We start from the raw sequence: 22,067 nt of genomic DNA on the forward strand, positions 1-22,067 counted from the left end.
CCTGTGTCCCAGTTCTGTATGCATAAATAAATCTTTAAAAAAAAATGTACAGCTAGCGTAGCAAATATTTGGCAGAAGATTAAGAGTTACTTTCTCTTACTTTGTTCCTCTGCTCCCTGTCAATGTTGACATTGTATGTCAGCCTGAATCAACAAAACTGGTAATAGTAAATAAAGATAGTAATGATAAGAACAACATTTATTGAATGCTTAATTTGTGCCATGTGCTAATCTAAACACAATTATTAGTTTATTGAAACTTCAGACTATCTAAGTACTTTTATTATGCCCATTTAACAAATGAGGAAACTGAGATATGGAGTGATTTTGTAATCCCACAATTATTGAGGGACAGGGCTGAAATTTGAACTCAGACAGCCCAACTGAAGAGCACAGTGCTTAGTCACCTGTTAGATTATTAAAAATCCGCTTGTGTAACACAGAAAAGGGATCACTATTAGGCTTTTAATATTTCTTCCTCTCTATGTAAGCTATAATTGTGATGCATAACTGTTGTGATGTCAAATCACCATATATTTGGGTTTGGGATATATTAAGTGAAGTCTGTTACTGTCCTTGTTTTGAAGAGAATCATTTACATACTTGAACCAAGTTTCAAGGCTGCTTTCCTGCTAACTTAGCATATTTTCTCTTTAAAAAAGATTTATTATTTATGCATACAGGTTGGGGTACAGGCCAGAGGTGCAGGAGTGGTGAGAGGATTCACCAGAGACAGAGTGGGGAGCAGAAAAGGCAGAGCAGAACAGGAAGATTGATGAAGTATACTGCTGAGGAGAGTAGCAGGTGAGACAGGAGAGGTCTGCTGTGCCCTATCGGTCACCTCCAGTCACTTCCGGGGCCAGGGATGGAACTCACACTGCAGCGGCTGTGGCTACCTGACAGTGCTGTGCCCTAATTTGTGCGCTACCAGGAAGGGACCTACGTGGCATATTTTCTTTTACCTTGACTTTACGCCAACCTCTATTTTAAAATAAAATGGTTAGCGAGTAATTAAATTATAATAGGATGTGCTTCCCTCCTCATTCCCCCCCCACACACAAATGAACACCTTTCCCTTCCCCCTACTAAATATCAAACATTAATTTCACAGATTATGGGTTCTATCCTTTTACACTGCTGGTGGGAATGCAAACTGGTCTAATCACTATGGTCTAACCTCTACTGTGTGGAGGTTCCTCAAAACACTAAAAATGGATCTACTAAATGATTCAAGGATTCCACTACTAGGAATCTACCCAAAGGACACAAGAATAGATTTAAAAGGAAACCCACACTCCTATGTTTATCTCAGCACTGTTTGCAATAGCCAAGACATGGAAACAACCTAAATGCCCCAAAACAGATGACTGGATCAAGAACCCAGCAATCAAAAAGATAAATTCATGCAACTTGCAGCAGCATGGGGCTACAAAGGGTTATGCTAGGTGAAATAAGTCAGAAGGAAAAAGAAAAATACTGGATGGTATCATTTATATGTGGAATATAGGGCAACTGAATAAAGGGGTTAAAAAAGACAAAATTTGCAAACTGACCGTAGATCTAAGGCATATAGCAGGAAAGGAGGAGGGAGGGGGTCAACACAGTGGAGGTAAAAGCACCATGGGATACCAGGTGGTGTGAGGGTGATATGGTGAAGGGAGAAGTCACAGGCCTACACTTGAGGGGAGAAATCAAATATTGTTCAAAATAAACAACGATGTAAGAAAAAAAAGGAACAGATTATGGGTTCTAATTTACAGTATCCTTTCACTTACACCTGACTTTTTTTTTTTCATGTGGGTCACCTCCCTGGCAGTGATCAAACTCAAGCCCAAGTGGCTGTAGCCAGCTTCGTAGTGCTGTGCTTTAACCCTCTGCTCCACGAGGGAGGCCCTCACTTGCATATGTCTTGATATATATTTTATATATTACATCCCAGAAAACATATTCCTCATGTTCCCAAATGAGTAGAGAAAACTTATTTTGTAAAGACGGCAACTGAAGTGTGAAAGCAGTAATAAGTAATAATTTTATTAAAAAAAAGTTCCTGGCTCAGGGCCCTCCTTGGTGGCACAGTGGGTTAAAGCACAGCACTGTGAAGCTGTCTGAAGCCACTGCAGCATGAGTTCAATCCAGGCCAGGGAGGTGACCCACATGGGTACAGCAGACCTCTCCTGTCCTGCCCGCTGCTCCCCTCAGCAGTGTATTTCAGTTAATCTGCCTGTTCTGCTCCCTGCTCTGTCTCTGTTGAATCCTCTTACTGCACCTCTGGCCTGTACCTCAGTTCTTGTATGCATAAATAAATAAATCTTTTTAAAAAATTCCTAACTTGGAGAATCAGGATACCACAAATAAGTGGCTAGTAATTAATCTTTAGAGATGAATCATGAAACCATTTTTTGGGGAGTAGAAATACAGAAGGAAGTACTTCACTGTTCTTTGAGGGAATTTTCTTCCATTAAGGCTTCTAATCAGTGATATCAAGATGATGTTGCAATTCAGAAGAGCCTTTGACTATGCGACAGGTATGCGACAGGTGTAAGGAGAGACATCAGCATTAAAGACAGAAAACTACCACACAGCACCTGACAGGTGCTGGACTCTGCTCCATGTACTTTACATAGTTATCTGTTACTATCACACTAACTCTATCAGTTAAGCTTTACTTCAAGGCCCATTTTATTATTTTTTTTGAGATTTTTTGGACCATGAAAAATTAGTTTAAAACTAGTTTAAAGCCTCCCTGGTAGCGGCGAGAAAATAACAAAAATTATGAACAACCAGAGACATTTTGTGGGGGTGGAGTGGGGAATGGGATCAAAAACAGCGGGCGGGGGGGGGGGGGAGAGAAATGCACGGGATTATGGTGAGGGCACACGGGTGATTTGGTGATGGGAAACCCGCGGGGATTACAATCGGGATGGGAAAAAAAATGTACAAAATGATGTAAAAATAAACTTTTGTAATAAAAAAAATAAATTAAAACCTTTTTGTGAAAAAAAAAAAAAAAAAAAAGCCTCCCTGGTAGCACAGCGGCTTATAGCACAGCAGTACAAGCTGGCCACAGCGCTTCAGTGCGAGATTGATCCTCAGCCCAGGAGCTGACCCACATGGGGCGGCAGACCTCTCCTGTCTTGCCCAGTGCTCCCCTCAGCATTGTACTTAATCAATCTGCCTCGTCTGCTCCCTACTCTGTCTTTGGTGAATCTTCTCACTGCCCCTGCACCCCTGGCTTGTACCCCAGTTCTGTATGCATAAATAATAAAATAATTCTTAAAAAAAAAAAAAAAGGACCACTGGAGTGTCAAATTATTAAAAAAAAAAAAAAAGGAAAACTAGTTTAACAATTACTTAAGCTACTAATGATGCCTTCCAGGAATCTGGAAGGAAGGAAAACAAATGTCTTACTTTTATAATTTTCAGATCATTCCTACATCTTAATCTTAACCTTTAAAACAGTTGCTCACATAGAACTTTTGCATATCTAAGTACTGTATATATTAGATCTTCACATTTTTTCCCAAAATAATCTTTTAGCATAGTTAGTTAAGCCAAACTTAACAGAGTAGAATCTTGTACCTACAGGACTTAAGGTAAATGTAAAACTTTAATGACCTCATATTAATTATAGATTTTAACTGCATTCTCAGAACTGTGTATTTTTAAGCAATTCCTGTGAAGGTCCATTTTATAGATGAAGGGGTGTTGGCGTGGACTCAAGGTCACAAGGCTACTGAGCAATTTGAACCTAAAGACCTTATGTCCAAGGTTCATGCTCTAACAACTCTGCTATACTGTGTTTCTACTGAAACTGAGGTTGCAGTCAGTCTTGGGAAGGCTTTTTGGAATACTAATGGTTTCTCTGCTTCTTGTGTGTGTGGGTCCAAATGTTCTTTGGCGAAAAGGATCCTAATTGTGCATGTAAAATACCAAGATATTTTTGTATTCAGGCCAGGCAGAACTTGTTTTTATGGGTTACAAGGTGCCAAGAATAGCTCACAAGTGGATAAGACCAAAACTCACAAAAATTTGACTTACACTGATAGGACCACTAATTGATTCTTATTTAAGGATAAGACCAATTGTCAAGATTTACATTATAGAGCACATGTGTGCCCAAATACCTCTTCACTAGAAAAATCTCAGGTTGTAGATGGGAAAAATAATCTGCAGGGTACAGAAACAAGTCTGGAGAAAAGGCACTGAATGCACTTAAGGGGAGTGAGATTTAGGAGAAAGGGTCCAACACCTTTTCTATTTTGTGTAACTCAGTATTATTCAAATCCTAAAAATTACACTTCTGTAATTTAAAAAATATTAATGGTCAGTGATCTTATCCTTTTCACTCTTTTTACACCAGAGAGCCAGAGAGTAAGAAATCTGTGTGATAACGGTCTTTGAATCCTAACGATGAGTGAATCTGAGTTTGACATCCATCTGATGGGAAGTCCAATGAGGTAAGTACAGACACTGTGATTCAAACTACCTATAGTTGAGTTCTGGTTTTTAAAGCTATTCTGACAATCTGGCTTTTAGAATGCTCAGATGTCTACATTTAATATAATTGCTAGTAAGTTGAAAATCACTATCTTGCTATTTATTTCCAATACTACAGATTCAGTAACATTTAAATTTTTTTTTTTTAAAGATTTATTTATTCATACAGAACTGGGGTACAGGTCAGAGGCTCAGGGACGGTGAGAGGCTTCACCAGAGACAGAGTGGGGAGCAGAACAGGCAGATTGACGAAGTACACTGCTGAGGGGAGCAGCGGGCGGGTCAGGAGAGGTCTGGCTCACCATGTGGTCTCCTCCGGGGCAGGCGGCAGGCGGGAATCAAACTCATGCGGAAGTGGCTTCAGATTCTCAGTGCTGTGCTTTAACCCGCTGCGCCACCAGGGAGGGCCAGTAACATTTAAATTTTAAGCGAGAATTTATCTTACACTTCAACTTAAGCCTACTTCTGTTGTCAGCTATCGATCCTAACACATACAGCATGTAGTCAGGCAGACAGAGAGATAGCGGTTTTTCCTTTTGTATTAGTGGGAGTGAGGTAACTGGCTCTCTGGCACAGGTAGATCCATATCGTTGTACTGCAGATTCTGTGAAAGACTGAAAACAGGATTTTCTGATTACAATGTTTGAATTCAAAAGCATCTTCTGTGATTAAAATGCACACTTGTGCCTCCCTGATGGCACAAGTCTCAGCACTATGAGGCTATCAGCAGCTACTGAGCTGACCCACAAGGCCCAGCAGAACTGTCCTGTCTCCTGCTCCCTTCAGCAGTGCATTTCAGTCCATCTGCCTGTTGTGCTCTCCATCCTGTCTCTGGTGAATATTCTCAACCCACCCTCCCCCACTGCCCCTCACCACTGCCCTACACCTTAGCTCTTGTATGCATAAACTCTTTTATGCATAAATTTAAAAAACTGAAAAAATTAAATAAAATACAGTCAAGCAAAGATATGAACTAGAAACTCTGACCCAGGTTCCAGGCAACGCTCCAGACCTAGACAATTTAAGAACCGAAAATAACAAAGATCCCCCTGGCCTCAGGAACCAGAACAGCTGAGTCTTGAAGAAGCTAAACTGGGAAAGGGCAGAGGTAATGTACTGAGGAATCCCATGCAAGTCTTGACACTGGAGACCGCAAATCTAAGTTTAAAACAGGCAGCTTTCCATCCCAGAGTCATGGTAGGCTCCAAAAGGTCTGTGTACCCACAGGAAATCACTTGCTGCATCAATCCCTCAGCCTGGATCTGTTGGTTTCCTTTTTGAGTACAACAGTTAAAATAATCATTTTTCTTCCAGACTGAAGTGGGTATCACACTCATGAAGTCCAAAGCAGGTTAACATCACAGACTTTTTCTTTCTAGGAGAAACTCGGTATCCTAAGGCAGGACATGGTTTCATTATTCTATTTTACAGCCCTCTGGGCTGATGGGGACCACTAGGCAGATTAACCTCATGATTTACCACAAATGAAGCTTTATATGGACTCGGACAGAACAGCCTGACAGAACAAAGCCAAAACTAGGCACAGAAGCCCAGACTCTGAAATAAAGTTCCAACTTCACAAGCATCATATCCCTAGGTGACTGCAGAAGCTTCACAAGTTAGGATAAATCCTAGTGTCACCACCTCTGGCTGTGTGAATTTGGATGAATTACTCACCATGCCTAACCTGTAAATCTGCAGCACTGACCTGATTCATGGGTTGTCATGGGAATAACATGACCTATTGCAGGGAAGGTGCCTGGCACAGTGCTAGTTTATGGTAGCTATCATTTTCCAGAATGGGAGGTGGGGCCACAGTGGGTCTAGATGGCTGCCAAAGTTCATTTTTAAAGGACTTGAACTACCAAATGTTTCAAATGCAAGCTAGACATGAAATTGAGAGCTCTCTGGTGAAGTCACCCTCATTCCCTTCACTGCTTATGAGATTTGCTTATCTTATAAATGTACTGGATTTCCACTTTAATTTGGACTTCGTTCCACTCTGCATTGCTCTAAAAGCATTTCAGGCTTTGGCCTCCCTAACTGTGAGATCTTTCATTAAAAAGCAAAGCATACAAAACCTGATGAAGCAATCAAAAAGCCCTAATAAAAACAACGTATTTGCTCCAAGTTTTCTCCCAGGTTGCCTGAACTTGAGATAGGTCTGAATTCCTTGGCATACAAACCAGTCACAATCTGGATTAAACTGATCTCCCCAGGCTCTTTGCATGCCCATTCCTTTAACACACTGGGATCTTTAAAGCCTTCACACCTTCATCACACTATTCCCTATTTGATCTTTAAGGCTTAGTTATTTTTTAAATTAAAAAAAAAGTATTTATGCATACAGAACTGGAGTATAGGACAGAGGAACAGGGGCAGTGGAAGGATTCACCAGAAAGAGTGGGGAGCAGAACAGACAGATTGATGAAGTACACCACTGAAGGGGGCAGTGGGCAAGACTGGAGAGATCTGCTACACCAAGTGGGCCACTTCTCTGGTAGGTATCGAACTCATGCTGAAGCAGGTGTAGCTAGATTCCTAGTGTTGTGTTTAACCTGTTGCACCACCAGGGAGGGCCCTATATATATATATATATATATACACACACACACATATATTAAACATGTTTATATGGGTATACCAAAACTGGGGTATAGAGTAGAGGTACAGGAGTACAGGAGTTGGGGGTGGGGTGGGAGTATTCATCAGAGTGGGGCGCAGAACAGGCAGATCAAGGAAGTACACTGCTGAGGAGAGGTCTGCCGCGCCATGTGGGTCACCTCCAGGGCCGGAGATTGAGCTCATGCTGCAGTGGCTGTGGACAGCTTTATAGTGCTGAGACTTAAACCCTGTCTCACCAGGACAGTTGTATCATTGCATATTTTAAAGAGCACTCAACAGTGTTTTGTTTTGTTTACATCTATCTGCCTTCCCAACACATAATCTTCTATTTCAAATATTTTTCTATTTGCTCCATTGTTATAGTTCAGAGTAATTATGGTGACATTTGAAAGGCACTTTGTAAAACTGTAATAGCTAAGGGATTACACCAACGCTATTGGACGCTAACGGAGAAATGGGAGGTTGTCTTTCCTTTTACCAGTTCAAAGTCTGGAAAGGATTTTGACCTGTTTGTACCATTAAACAAGTCATGATAATGGTTTTAAGAACGAGCAGCCCTCAAGCCACCACCCAAGAAAATATCACACATAAGGAGAAACCACAAGATATGTTTCAGTCAGAACAGTTATCTAAAGGAAGTTTTACTTTTTACTGTAATTTTTAATACAAGACACCTAAAGTCTTAAAGAGAAACAGCAGGTTGATCCCATTAGGAACAAAATATGGCACGGATTCCAGAGACAAAAACATAGCTTTCCTCTTTTTTGGTGCATTTAGGCTTTTCAGTCACTGTGCAGTGATTATCGATACGCCAAGGATAGTAACAGATACCGGAGAAAAGGAGATATGAGAAACATCTTTTATTTTTACTAAAGAAGTGAAAATAAGTATGGTTTTTTATATTTTTCACTCATAAGATTTTTAAACTCTTAAAAATGCAATTTTCTCTTTCCAAAGCACATGCCATCTTAAAAAAACAAAAACAAAAAAAAACAAACTCTTAGCAATGTACATTTGCACTCAAAGAAAAACATGCAGTGCCTTCTTGTCTTCTGACAAAATTCTGCATAAAAAGCCCCACGCGACTTTCTGCAAATATGTTCCCTCTTCATCATTTAGGGACTCCAAGCCACAAACATTCAGTGCAATATTTATTGTGTTTTATTTCCGTAGGAAACACAGGACCAACGATGTCTTCTGACTCTAACTGTTTCCTGATGGTTGAGTAACAGTCTCCCTCTGCTTTATCTATAAGTACTCTCTTTAATTTGCTGATGTTAGGCATAACTAGAATTCAGTGAAACTTGAAAATTCAAAACTGGATGAAGGAGAAATACTTAAGGTGTACCCTGTGCCATAAACTTAGGAAAAATTTTTTACACAGAAAAACCAAACAAAATCCCCTAGTCCCCCCAATTTTATTAATGCACCCTTTAAAAAAGTGTTTTTTTTTTTCTTCTTCAAATTTTGAAAGCAGCTTAATGTGAATCAAAAGCAGTCCTGAGTAACTGCGGTAAACAGTGTCTTTTTAAAATATATATATTTGCAACTTAGCTCATTTTGGTTCTGCCTTAATTTACCTCCCCAGCTTTTAATTTAATCACAGTTCCTTTCAGTTCACAATGTGCAAGTACAACAGCATCAGCTCCGAGAGTCTGCGTGGTGCAGATGTTTGTCACTTCTAAGTGATCATCTGCAGGTCGGTCAGGCCAGGTTTTCAGGGTCACTGTGGGCCACAGTTCTCTGTCTCACAAAACCCGTGAGAGCTACTGACCCTTCACGTTTTCTTCATCAGACGCCGTGACTGCCACATGTGGAGCTTGTTGTACGCTGTCTGGAGCATTTCTTCTATGTGACTTACCAACTGAAAAACACAGGAGGACACTTAACAACTGGGCAAAGTCTGGGGAAGTTGATGCTGCTGACCCTGATCTGACATACACTTCAGAGTAGTTTCCAAGCTCATGTGTATGTCTTCAGTCAATGAGGCAATGACATACAGACAGTATTAATAGGTACAATTTTCATGGAAATATAAGAAAGATGCTGGATACAGTAGAGGCTGGAAATTTGCCTGTTCTGTCAAGGTTGTAGTATTTGCTGTCACTAACCAGGAAAATATGAAAATCCTAATTGTACTCTAGACCTCAGTTTCTCTTATCAATGAAGGAGGTGAACAAACTGGTGATTTCAAGATTTGGACATTAATCTGTTGACTACAGCCAGGATGGTGGCAGCAACATTACGTCATGTAACACTTGAAAAATCCTTTATCCCACAAGATTCTGATGAGACCCAGTAGTCTTGTATTTTCAAAGGTTCCTGAAGCTAATTCTGCACAATCTTGCAAAGTATTTTCCTATGTTCTCTAGGGTCTTTTCCAGCTCCAACATTTTAGGATTTCAATGTAACTCATGTTGGAGAATATCTAAATGGTTTCAATGTTTCACAAGAGTACTGTGTTAAACCTTAGGTCAGGACTATGTATCTTGAGTAGAAAAGAAAGTCTTTATCACAGATATAACTAGATGTCAACAAGACCACACTGATATATGCTGACAGACTCCTGTGGTAGAATATCTTTGGAATATATTTCTTTGGAGGTGGGCAGCATTTATCTGTTTGGAATCCAGTCTTGTAAAGTCTACAAGTTATTTCTGACAGTACTGGGATAGAGATAAGGGAGTCATAAATCCTACTAGCATGTCAATGTCTTAAATCTGACCAGAAGGATAGAAAAAACAAAACTCTTACACATCTGCTATCATTACTTGTGTGTTAGAAGTATAACCTTATTATGTTATTAGGTCTTTCTGGAAACTATATAAAAATAATTTATTCTATTTGATGGGCAGTAGTGGTTTGAAATTACCACCTAGAAGAGATGAATACCACAACCTTCTATAAGGCTGTACGAGACTTTAGATCCTTTTTCACAATAGTGCTCTGGAAGTTTCAATGAGTTGAAACCTATTGCCATCCCTGCCCTGCCATGGAAAGACATTTAAAGTATGTATATAAAAATGTCTCCCAGTCATCTCAGAGAGAATTTACACGCACACAATAAATGATCTTGTATGGTTGCTCTAGCCTGGCATTAAAAACAAAGCTAAAAATCCTGGGTACAAAATGATACTTCTCCTTCACTACCTTATGCACTGTAAACTAGAGAAGGTGAAGGCAGACTGTTCACCAGTCCAGGAACTGCTCTGTTTACTGTCATATATATTGGCAACTTTGTCATTCTTTGCATTGCTCGGTTTGTGCTTGCTACTCAGCTTTACAAGTAAGTATTATTTTAGGAACATACACATAAGTTGTAAATTATGAAGAAAGCACAACTTGATGATTATTTTAAATGCCTGGTTAGTCATGGCCTAGGGACAATAGAAGGCAAGAACAGACCAATGCACAAAGGTATTTAGGGGATCCTATAAATACTGGTAATGTTGGTAGTATTTCTTACCATGACTGGTGGACATACAGGTAATTTGCTCTAATATTTTAAAAAGCACTCCTTGTACTTTCAGCAACAACGAAAAAAATCTAAATACTCATTACCAGACACATGGCTAATTTATCATTTTAGTACATAGAAAATGAAAAGTCGGGCAAAAATTAGATTGTTGTCTTACATTTGTGCTTAAATACTGTCTTCGAATTTTTTCTTGGAATGGAGAGAGCTTTGTAACTTGGAACCGTTCCAAATTACTTTTCATTTTCACTACCTGAAAAAGATGAGAGGAAAAAATGAATTATAAAGGAATCAAAAAGACCCTACAGGGAAGAGAAAAATACACACAACAATGTGTGTGTATGTATCTATACACACATTTAGATTAAATGGCTCCACCAGGCAGAGAAAAAAATATCTATTCCCAAAATAACATGATTTCTGCAGAAAGAAAAATTAATGTAAAAAGAAGAAAATAAGTGCATGTCTTGAATATTCTACCACACAGATATCATAAAACTCTGGTTCATAATTCATAGTCTTGGTATTTTTCTGTGCATGTGTATAAAAATATGTACAGAAAAAATAGAGTGAGACAAAAATTTCAAAGCCCAGAAATAAATCTACATTTATGTCACTACTTAATTCATGGTAAAGAAGCCATGACCATGTAGTCAGCACTGGAGAGTATCTTCAACAAACATGCTAGGAAAACTGGACAGTTCCATGTAAAAGAATGATGGTGGACCACACTCTAATTCCATACACAAAATAACTTCGTAATGAACTGAAGATTTAGATCTAAGACCTGCAACAATAAAAATAGAAGAAAAAGCTTGTGATCCAATTTTATCATCACTAATGATAAAGATGTTTTTGGAGACTAGGCCCTTCTGCAAGGGATGTTTATGTGAAAATAAACAGTGGGGGTTAGTTATCTCAAAAGCTTTTACATATCAGAAGAAAACAGATTAAAAAGACATTCTACCATGAGGAATATTCACATTAGGTGACAAAGAAAGGTTAATAACAAGATACAAAAAAACAAACCAAACCTTAATTTAACTATTCAAAAGCAAAAAACCCAACTACTCTAAGAAGATATCTAGAGACTAATAGCCATAAGGAAAAAACATTCATTATCATTTTTATAAGGGAGATGCAGTCAGTGCCACCACGAGATATCTCACATCTGTGAGGCACATATTAAGATGATACCCCTACAAGTGCTGGAGAGGGTCCAGAGAAAGAGGAATCCCATTACATTGTTGGTGGGAATATAAACTGGTGCAGCCATTTCAGCCATTTTGAAAAGCAATTTGAACGAACCTTAAATAACTAAGAATGGAAATACTGTATGACCTAACAATGTCATTCTTGGGCATCTACCCCAAAACATGAAACCATAGACTCAAAAAATTATACGCTCTTCAATGTTTATTGCAGCATTATTTACAATCGTTCAGACATGGAAACAAACTAAGGGCGTACTAATAAGGAATTGGATTAAGATGTGATGTATTCACATAATGGACTATTGCTAATGCGTAAGGAAAAGATAAAACGATGCCTATACAGCAAACAGAAGGAGTACAAGGGAATTAGCACAGTAAAGTCAGTCAGGATGACAAAGACAAATATTGGATGGTTACAGAATGGACAAAAAAGACAAAGCAAAATATATAAAAAACCATTTAGAAATTTTTTCTTAGGGAAAATATCAGATTAAAAAAAAGTAAAAGTAGACACTGATAAGTACCAGAGATGAAAATAATTTTTTTGTTGTTTGTTTAAAGGGAAAAATCACACATCTTCCAAAGGAGAAAACTCTTTTATGGTTGGTTATATATGTACATGTGATTCCATATACATAAAATTCTAGAAAATGCAAACTAATTTATAGAGACATAAAGTATATTAGTGGTTGCCTTGGGTCAAAGGTACAGAGTCTAATCACAGAAAAGAAACATTAGGGAATTTTTTAGGTTACAAAATGAGTGAGCTAGATTGTCAAGTAATTATTAAAAATTTCACAGGTTTAGATTACAAGTAGTAAACATCCTTTATATTGCAAACCACAATCTCATAAAGTTCTGTACTAGTCAAAACACACCTGAAACATTACGTTCAATTATGATTGGTAGGTTACAAGGAGGTTTCCTATGCAGGACACCAAAAAGAAAAACTGATAATTTATTTGAACATTAGTGAGTATGAAAATTTCCTCTTGGATTTACTGGGTTCTTGTATTCTCTCTTTTTTTTTGCACATTATCTTTAAATAGGATATTACCTTTTCTTTAAAAAATTGATTATAAGAGCAACCTTGTAACAGTAAAGTTATTAGCATTAAAAACATCTTTCCATTACTGTCTTAATTGGTTAACATGGTTTTTAAGTTAAGAAGCTAGCTAGTGCTAAATCTGTTGTCCTCTCAATATGTATTTGACCAGACCTATAATGTGTACCAAATAATAAGAGTTATCCCAATGGTACATGGTAAACACGCAATATAATTCTCCAATTTAAGGAGAGAAAAACAAAAACCAAAAAACCCTCTAAGTCACACTATGACAACAGTTGGCTTTGTTTGGATTAGTCCCAACCTTTTCTTCTAGGAATGGTGTATTAACAGGAAAGCAGGACCAGAAGTGCCGTAAAAGTTCCCCAACTGCCACATAGAGGTGTTTCAACTCAGACTGAATATCATTTGGCACCATCTCTGTAAAAGAAAACAGATTGAGGATAAAAGTTATTTTCACATACAGTCTCTGAAAGAATGATTATTCATGAGAATAAACTTGAACATATGCTTTTTGCCATTGCCAAAATAAGATGTTAAGGCTGACACAAATTACTGATTATGTGGATAAGAGGTCACAGAATTAAAATTCCCTTAAGACTTTGGATGAACTCTGCAGGTTTTCCTTTGTTGTTAAGAGGTAGAGGAGAAATGAAGAAAGCTTTTATTTAGGGTGATAAAGGAGTCTAGCAACGCCTACTGTTTGTTGGTAAGAATGAGGGGTTTCTATGGCCTTCATGAGTAATATTTCAGGATGTAGATGCATAAAACACAATGTCCGAGTTAACAAAGAAAAACCTCTCTACTCATTCTGTAGAGCTTTTTTAGGCAATGGGAGAGCAACAAAAGGTGGCCCAGACATACGGTTTATGGCTTGCTGCGTTCCTCCCTGCATAAGTGCTCCTCCAGGTGACAGTGCTGTGATGGTACTACTGGCAGCACTACTTGAAAGAACCTGAAACAAATCAGGACAAATGTCCTTAAGTCTTTGTTCCTGTACGAATGTGTAATTTAAAGCAACCAGGTGAACTCTTCACATGAGGTCAGAAACAAAGCATGTGTAGAAAGGCAATACTTACTTACCAAACTCTCAGGAATACCAAGCAAATTCAACATGACCTCAAACTGACATTTTTTACCTAGTGAAGCTCTTGAAGTCCCAACACTACTTGTAAACTCTTACCACTGAAGATAAAACTGAATTTAAGGCAAGAAAGTTAAGTGAAACCACACATTAACATGTATCCTCAACAGTTGCTGGGGAAAAAAAACAACAGGAGAACAAAAATGTACCATTTGTAACTTAAAAAAAAAATTATTTATGCATACAGAACTAGGGTATAGGCCAGAGGTACAGGGGTGGTGAGAGGCTTCACCAGAGACAGAGTGGGGAGCAGAACAGGCAAGACTGACAAAGTAACTGCTGAGGGGAACAGCAGGCAGGTCAGGAGAGGTCTGCTATGCCATGTGGGTCACCTCCGGGGCCAGGGATCAAACTTGCACTGAAGCGGCTGTGGCTAGCTTGCAGTTCTGTGTCCTTACCCACTGTTCCACCAGGGAGGGCCCTTTTTCTTTTTCTGAAGATGTATTTATTTATGCTTAGAAGAACTGGGGTGCAGGCCAGAGGTACAGGGGTGAGAGGATTCACCGAGACAGGAAAGATCTGCTGCACTATGTGGGTAGGGATAGAACTCAAGTTGCAGTGGCTTGCGATAGCTTGATAGCACTTAGACTTGGTCCCTATAATTTTCCAAGGAAGCAAATACTTTACCACAAAGGGGGAAACACCAAGGGGTATAACCAACTTATTTATTTAATGAGTTTCTAACAAAAAGCCAGGGACTGTGACTATAGGAAGGAACAAATCTTGTTAAACAGTCCAAGTGTGGTGTCTAAGACTTTTCAATGATTTTTTAGAAATGTGTATGTGGGCTGGATGAAAATAAGTTTTTTAAAATTTAGTTTCAAGTGTAGTACATGATAACCCTGACTTAAGGGATATAGGAAATATTCCTATTGTCAGAAATGTTACATTTGAACAAAAACTTTGTTGATTACTGAGCTTGCTGACTAGTTACTGACTCCACCAGATAATCTTGAGCCAATGACTTAATTCACATGTCTCAGATAATGAAATCACATTTGGGGGATACAGTGTAGTGGGGGTGGGGTGGGGGGAGGGGAAGTGGATGTGGTAAAGAATCTAAATACTTAAGACAGACTACAACTTTAAAATCTTAGGTGGATCTAGCTAGGCCCAAGGACGAGCTATTACTGTTGGACTATTACAGTTTAGAATAAAAGTAGTTAACCACAATTTTATTGTGAGTGATATATGTACAAACATTTTTCCAAGCTTTGTACAATGAGGGGATAATGACATTAGTAGTCAACACCCCAACAGCCATTAATAGACCTAGTACTCTGATCTCAGTTTCTACTTATCACCAAAAGGAAGGTTCTGTGGTGCTGTTAAGATGAACCTGGAAAATCTACCTCAACGTGCCATAAAACAAAGAAGCTCAAAATTGATTACAAACTGCTAAAGCAATACAGGAGCCAGTGTGAGATGCATCTCATTGCTATAGCAATGAAGGGAGTGGAGTTTTTTGGTCTTGTTTTACTTTACATTTTAAAAGGACAGGTTTATTAGGAAAAGGAGAGGACCTGCATAGTCACAGATAGGTAACAGGAGAGCTGCTGCTTCTGTTTTGCAAAGGGAAAAAGGGGACTAAAGGTTTTTAAGCTATAGAGTAGTATCATGGAATTTATGTTATCGAAAAGATAAAAGTGATCATATCTACCTGAACCAAGGTGAAAGGCTAAAGAATTCCCTGAATAGACAGAATTTTCTGACTGACTAAAGTATGAGTAAGGGCAGGAAAATGAAGAGATGAGTTTTAATTTATATATTCAGTTTGAGGTCATGTGAACATCTAAGAAAGGGATGTTTAGAATTTTTACTGAAATCAGTAAAAGTGTGTGTGTATATGGGACGAAAAGCTCATCATATTTTTAATAATCATCTTCGGATATTTCTTGAATGTTAAAATAGCCTTTTCTCTCTAGCTCTTCATACTTAGAATTTATTTGGCTGAAATGTCTTTAAGTCCGATTAAAATAACAATTTGATTAGGCTCATAAAGAAGGAATTACAGAAATTCTGGTGTTCAGTCAAGTCACTTACCTGAGTTAATTTGGGTGTATAAGCTTCCATTTCTTGTCTAATACTTTGAAAAGAATTAATAATGTCCTGACTTGTTGCATACTGTAATGACTGGATTGGAGTTGGACCATGGTAATACCTAAAGTTTAGCAAAGAAAGAAATCATGATTTCAGCAGTCCTAACACACAACATTCTCCTGAAAGCAAAAATGTGTTTAAAGAAATTTAAATAATGTAATTTGTAGAAGGGCAGTAAGAGAAAACTGAAATTAATTTCCTTCACTTTAACCATTTAGGATCTTTACCTCAGAAACAAATTTTAAAGAAAGATATGTACTTCTATGGTAACAAATCAAAACTTACAGAATTTGAATGCCATAATTGCAGATTATAGTCTGCAATAACTTGTGTTCTATAACTATTCTGTCTCAAATTTAATTAATACTGAACAACTTACCTATCTGACTTCTTGAGGTTTAGTGCAATTGTTTTCATGGAATTATTTTTCCCCAAATCTTCATATTCAATAGACTCTTGTAACTTCGCCTATAAATAACAACATGGCACTTTATATAATTATATTCCCTTATAAAGAACATGACTGAAAAAGTAAAACTGTATTAGATGGCAAGCTATGAAGTCTTTCACCTTGAGCTTCACTTTCTAGAGTGATTTCTACAAAAGGCTGAACCCATTTCTCGCCAATCACTTACAGAGAGTATTTGTTTCTCTACACTCTAACCACACTACTGAACTTAGAATGAGGAGCAGAATAGGTAGATCTACTAAAATTCACTGCTGAGGGGAACAGTGGGTAGGTCAGGAGAGGTCTGCCACACCATGTGGGTCACTCCCCTGCCTGGGGATCGAACACATGATAGCTTCATAGTGTTGTGCTTTAACCTGTTGCACCACCAGGGAGGGCTCTATCAGTCCTTCTAATTCCATTTGTGCAATAATCTTACTTTCCCCACTGATTCTGAGATGTTACTTTTATTGTATCTATATTTAATTTCTCTGTGTATTTAGATTTATTTAATTGATCAATTAATTAATTTTTACAATAGTTTATTTTTACATCATTTTGTGCCTTTTTCCATCTCAGTTGTAACCCCCATGGGCTTCCCATTACCAAATCACCCATGTGCCATTATTTTATTTTTAAAAAAAGATTTATTTATGCATGTAGAACTGGGGTACTGGCCAGAGGTGCAGGGGCAATGAGAGGATTCACTAGCGACAGAGTGGGGAGCAGAAGGTGAGACAGGAGAGGTCTGCGCATCATGTGGATCACCGCTGGGGCAAGGGGTCAAACTTGCACTGAAGGGGCAAATGGCCAGCTTGCAGTGCTGTGCCTTAACCTGCTGTGCCACCAGAAAATGCCTATTTTGGTTTTTCTAAGGTTTTCCCATGCTAATAATGAATTAGTAATAAGGACACATAAAACACATAAGGACAAGCTATGTAAACATTGTGAAACTAATTCTATAATGTTTTTAATATTTTGTTTGCCTCACAGCTATGAAATTCAGGTCAATTCTTATCTCTAGTTATTAAGACTAGAATCAAAACATACAGGTTACTAAATATGTATCTTAGGAAACCAATTTGAGAACTTAGTATTTTAAATTTCTCTATTTTAAGTCCAAATACAGTCCTTTTGTTATTATAGGAGCTTCCTTTTGTTATTACAGGAACTAATCTTTCCTCATTATCAGAATAACACATCAATAAGTATCACCCTATATAGACTCAGTCTAATTTTTTTAGTATTTACACTTTTCAGGCAATATCAGGATGTACTAGAGTTCTTTATTACTTTTCACATGTTAATTTCATTTCTGGCCCCACTGTTACCCTATATAAATCATGTCTTTACCTAACCTCCCATAAAAACCCGAATCTAGGCCCTCCCTGCGTGGCACAATGGGCACAGCACTATGAAGCTATTGCAGCCACTGCAGCATTTGTTCAATTGCTGGCCAGGGAGGTGACTCACATGGTGTAGCAGACCTCTCCTGACCAGCCTGCTGCTCTCCTCAGCAATGTACTTCTTCAGTCTGGCTGTTCTGTTCCCCAGTCTGTCTCTGGTGAATCCCTTACCCCCCGCAACTCTGGCCTATACTCGAGTTCTGTATGCATAAATATATAAATTTAAAAAAAAATAAATGTAAGTGTCCAAAGTAGGACACTGTTTAGAAGTGAAGGAGAAAAATCATTTGAATTTTAATATAGCTGCCTACTTGCCCGCAAGGAAAAATTAATAATTAATTTTTGTAATTGGGGTGGGAGGAACTTAAAAAAAATTCAGAAATAGAGTGAGTAGTTTGCCAAAGTGGGAGGACAAGAACTATACTTCCTGATACTTCCAAGTGAGTTCTTCAATATTTAATGATAAAACATACCTAGCTCAGAAAATACAAGGAAAATATTAACATGAGAGCCAAACTCTTTCTTTTAAAAATCTTATACACAAACCTTCACTTTTTCTATCATATTGTCTTTGCTGAATGAATACTCTGTTCCAAAAAACAAAACTATGTTTCAATGTATGTGTGTATATACATGAAGGAATAAAAATAACCAATAAAAACGGTAAATAGACCTGAGTCCACAGAAAGCTGTCTAGCAGGCCAAACCTGAGAAAGTACTCTTAAAAACAGTCTATAGTTTAAGACAAACGCCTAAAGTCTTTCACAAGAACTCAATCATTTGAAATAATTAAGGAGCAATGTAGACAACCAGCAGTTATATAAGACATCTACAGAAACCTGAGCCTTAAAAAATGCTGCAGACTCTTTACCCATACCCGTTTGACTGCTGGCTGAAAGTAGTCTGCATCTCCACAATTTCCGTCCATGCTGCTGGGCTCACCATTTTGTTCATTTTGTGCTTCTCTTAAAACAAAGGAAAAAAATTTAAATGTTAAATCACAAGCAGAGCAACAACTCCACCTGACCTCTTGGGGAGCCTCAATGCCGTACCCCTCCATGTATACTCAACTGCTTCCTGAGGCCTGCTGCCAGCACCATGGCACTGTGATGGTTAAACCTCTTGATGATGGCAGCGTTACTATTCTCCTTTATGGATTTAGAATTAGAAGTAGATGGCACAGAGGAAATGCCATAGCCCTATGAAAAATAATTCAATAGATTAAAAATCAAAATAATGTTTTGGTTTTCTTATCTATTTTGAGAAACATGTACACAGTTGAAAATATTTACAGTGACACAGAAAGAATTAAGAAATATACTTAACTCCTTTTAGCATCACAAAAACTTTAATCTGAAAATGAACTTTATTTTTTCAGAGTGATTTTGGATGTAGTTAGCAAAGTATAAGTAAGAGAATACCGTGGAAAACAGCAAGGATTCTGTGGTAAGATAGATATGGATACAAGTTCTGGCTTTATCACCACTCCCTGAAGTAGTCTAGGCAAGTTAGGAAACTTTTCCAAACTGTATAACATGGAATATTAGAGAATTAATAAGTCAATATTTTCAAACATTTTCTGAGTACTTGTTCTATGCTAGGTTGCATAGATAGAAAATACCAGGTAAGACCCTGTGCCAATAATTATGAAGCCTAAATAACAATCAATGGGATACTGGACTGCAATCCCACACACACAGTTATGACATACAGATGCTACAAGAGAGGAGGTAGTCAGTATCAAAATAGGACAGAAGGGACAGGTTTTGAAAAGTTTCATGGAGCACCATTAAATAGGTGCCTACAAGACAGACATGCCAAGACTAACATTTCAGGGAGAGGCATAGGAATAATGTAGTATGTATTGTAACATGTTTTTTTTTTAAATAAAGGAATTAATTATTATGTATTTTTTTACATAGAAGAGCTGGGGTATATGCCAGAGGTGCAGGGGGTGAAGTATTCACCAGAGACAGAGTAGGGGGAAGAACAGGCAAATCGACTGAAACACACTACTGAGGGGAGCAGTGGGCAAGACAGCAAATGTCTGCTGTACCATGTGGGTCAGCTGCCTGACCTGGGATCAAACTCAGGTCATAGTTGTGACAGCACTGAGATTTATCCCTAGGCTACCATGGAGGCCCTGTACCATGGGTTTGTATGTAGTTCAATATAGCTGAAAGCTGAGTAAGGGACTGGTAAAACTAAGATTAAAATAGTAAGAGGAAAATCATAAAGATTCATGTCATTCGTTCAGTTATGAATGACACATCATTGACTGCCTAATATATACCATGTGCTTGCTATAGGCCAATGTGCTTGCTATAGGCCAGTGAACAAGAACAGTCAGCTACATGGAACTTTAATCAGAAAGACTGACAACCAACAAAGACAAAAACAAAATCACTTTTAAAGCATCAATGTATAAATAAAGAGAGTGACATAATGTAGTGACTGAATTGGGCAGTGGATTTACTTTTTATAGGGGAGGCTAGGGAAGGTTTCTCTGAAGTGAAATTAGAACATGTCTAATTAGAAGCTAATTAGGCAGAAGCGCCAAGTACAAACAACAAGTGCAAAAGCCCTGAAGGAGAAAAGGCTTAGGATGGAACTGAAAGAAGGTCACTTTGTCTGGAGCACAAATAACTGGAACTGGCATAAACCTCAGCAGGTAGGTAGAGGACAAAATAGGAGCTGTGATTTTAATCCAAGTCCAAGAAGAGTTTTACAGAGGGAAGCATTATGATCTGATTTATAACACTCACTAGTAGGGGAGAATGAATTAGAGGAAACATGGGTAGAAATAGGAAGACAGAAGCTAATACAAACAGTCAGCCAAAGTGACTAAAAGTGAGGCTAAAGGTGAAAGGACATGTGTCTGTGGCTAGAGATGTATTCAGAGATGAATTTTAGAGGACTCCTGATGAACTGAATATGGGGAAGGGAGGCATCAAGGAGACTGCTATGTTGTGGCATGAGCAGTTGAGCCCATGATTTTTTTTTTTACTGAGACACAAAGATACAGGAAGAAAGAGCTTTATGAGGATGGGAACCAAAGGTTCCACTTTGGACATACTGAGATGTCTGTGAAATACTTTAGTGAAGTTATCCAACAGGCAGCTGATATAATTTTGGAATTCGGGGGTCAGACAGATCAGTTATTTGGGATTAACATTACAAAATTAGTATGCAAAGCAACAGTATATAGTGTATATACTCTTCTATATAACAAATGTACTATGTGAAGCAACAGTACCTCATATATTAGTATTGAGAAGGGGGCGTATGAACAAACCTTAGGAACAATTATAACACTTAGAAAGTAACAGCAGAAAAGGCACCAAAGTGGAAAAAACTGACATTTTTAGTAAGGGGATTAAATGTTGTAATTTATTTACATCTATAAAATGTTAACATTATCTAGACAATGGAACATTATATGCAGGCACAAGAAAACAACAACCCACATAGATTACAACAGTAACACCAATTACTTACTGAGCACTATGTACCAAGATCTCTACTGGGAATTCTTTAAGTCAGCACTTTTATTTTTGGGGCATTTTTGAACTGAGATATAACTGACATGTAACACTATCTAAGTTTACATGTACAATATATTAAAATTTGATATGTTTAGTTATGCATTGCTTAGTGGAGACGGCATGAGAAATGTGTTGTTAGGCCACTCTGTCATTATGTAAAAGTCAGAACATAATTACATAAAGGTAGACAGTATAACCTACCACACACCTAGGCTTTATGGTATAGCCTGTGGGGATCACCATTACAGATATGGTCCACAGTTGAAAGCAATGCAGTTAAGCAAAGCATTATTGTATATTATAATTTGATTACTACCATAGCATTTTAGCTAACACCTCTTCTAGTTTTGTTCACTTCCCACATTCAGTTCATGACATATTTATTATTGCTTTTAAGTAGTGAGAACAATTAAGATCTAGTCTCTTAGGTACTTTGAAGTTTGTAATACAGTTAACAAAATATAATCACTATGCTTGTTTATCTACTAGTTGAAAATTTGTACCTTTAAACACCTCCTCAATTTTCTTACTCGCTCCTAAGTTTAGTA

The 22,067-nt window shown here is 37.9% G+C and overlaps 1 protein-coding gene across 1 annotated transcript in view; it reads right to left on the reverse strand.

Annotated features, from left to right (window-relative positions):
• Positions 1-8,583: 8,583 nt before the first annotated feature.
• Positions 8,584-22,067, reverse strand: part of GTF2H1 (general transcription factor IIH, polypeptide 1, 62kDa) — a 29,723-nt gene continuing 16,239 nt past the window's right edge. The window contains exons 8-15 of the mRNA XM_004682999.2: positions 19,046-19,173; positions 18,852-18,939; positions 16,500-16,588; positions 16,064-16,181; positions 13,741-13,831; positions 13,181-13,296; positions 10,757-10,849; positions 8,584-8,985 (exon numbers count right to left, since the gene is read on the reverse strand). Coding sequence (XP_004683056.1) covers positions 8,899-8,985; positions 10,757-10,849; positions 13,181-13,296; positions 13,741-13,831; positions 16,064-16,181; positions 16,500-16,588; positions 18,852-18,939; positions 19,046-19,173 — 810 coding nt within the window. The 3' untranslated portion in view covers positions 8,584-8,898. The remainder of the gene's footprint in view (positions 8,986-10,756; positions 10,850-13,180; positions 13,297-13,740; positions 13,832-16,063; positions 16,182-16,499; positions 16,589-18,851; positions 18,940-19,045; positions 19,174-22,067) is intronic.

Source organism: Condylura cristata, unplaced genomic scaffold (assembly GCF_000260355.1).
Source record: "Condylura cristata isolate star-nosed mole 26May11 unplaced genomic scaffold, ConCri1.0 scaffold00015, whole genome shotgun sequence".
NCBI classification, from domain to species: Eukaryota; Metazoa; Chordata; class Mammalia; order Eulipotyphla; family Talpidae; genus Condylura; species Condylura cristata.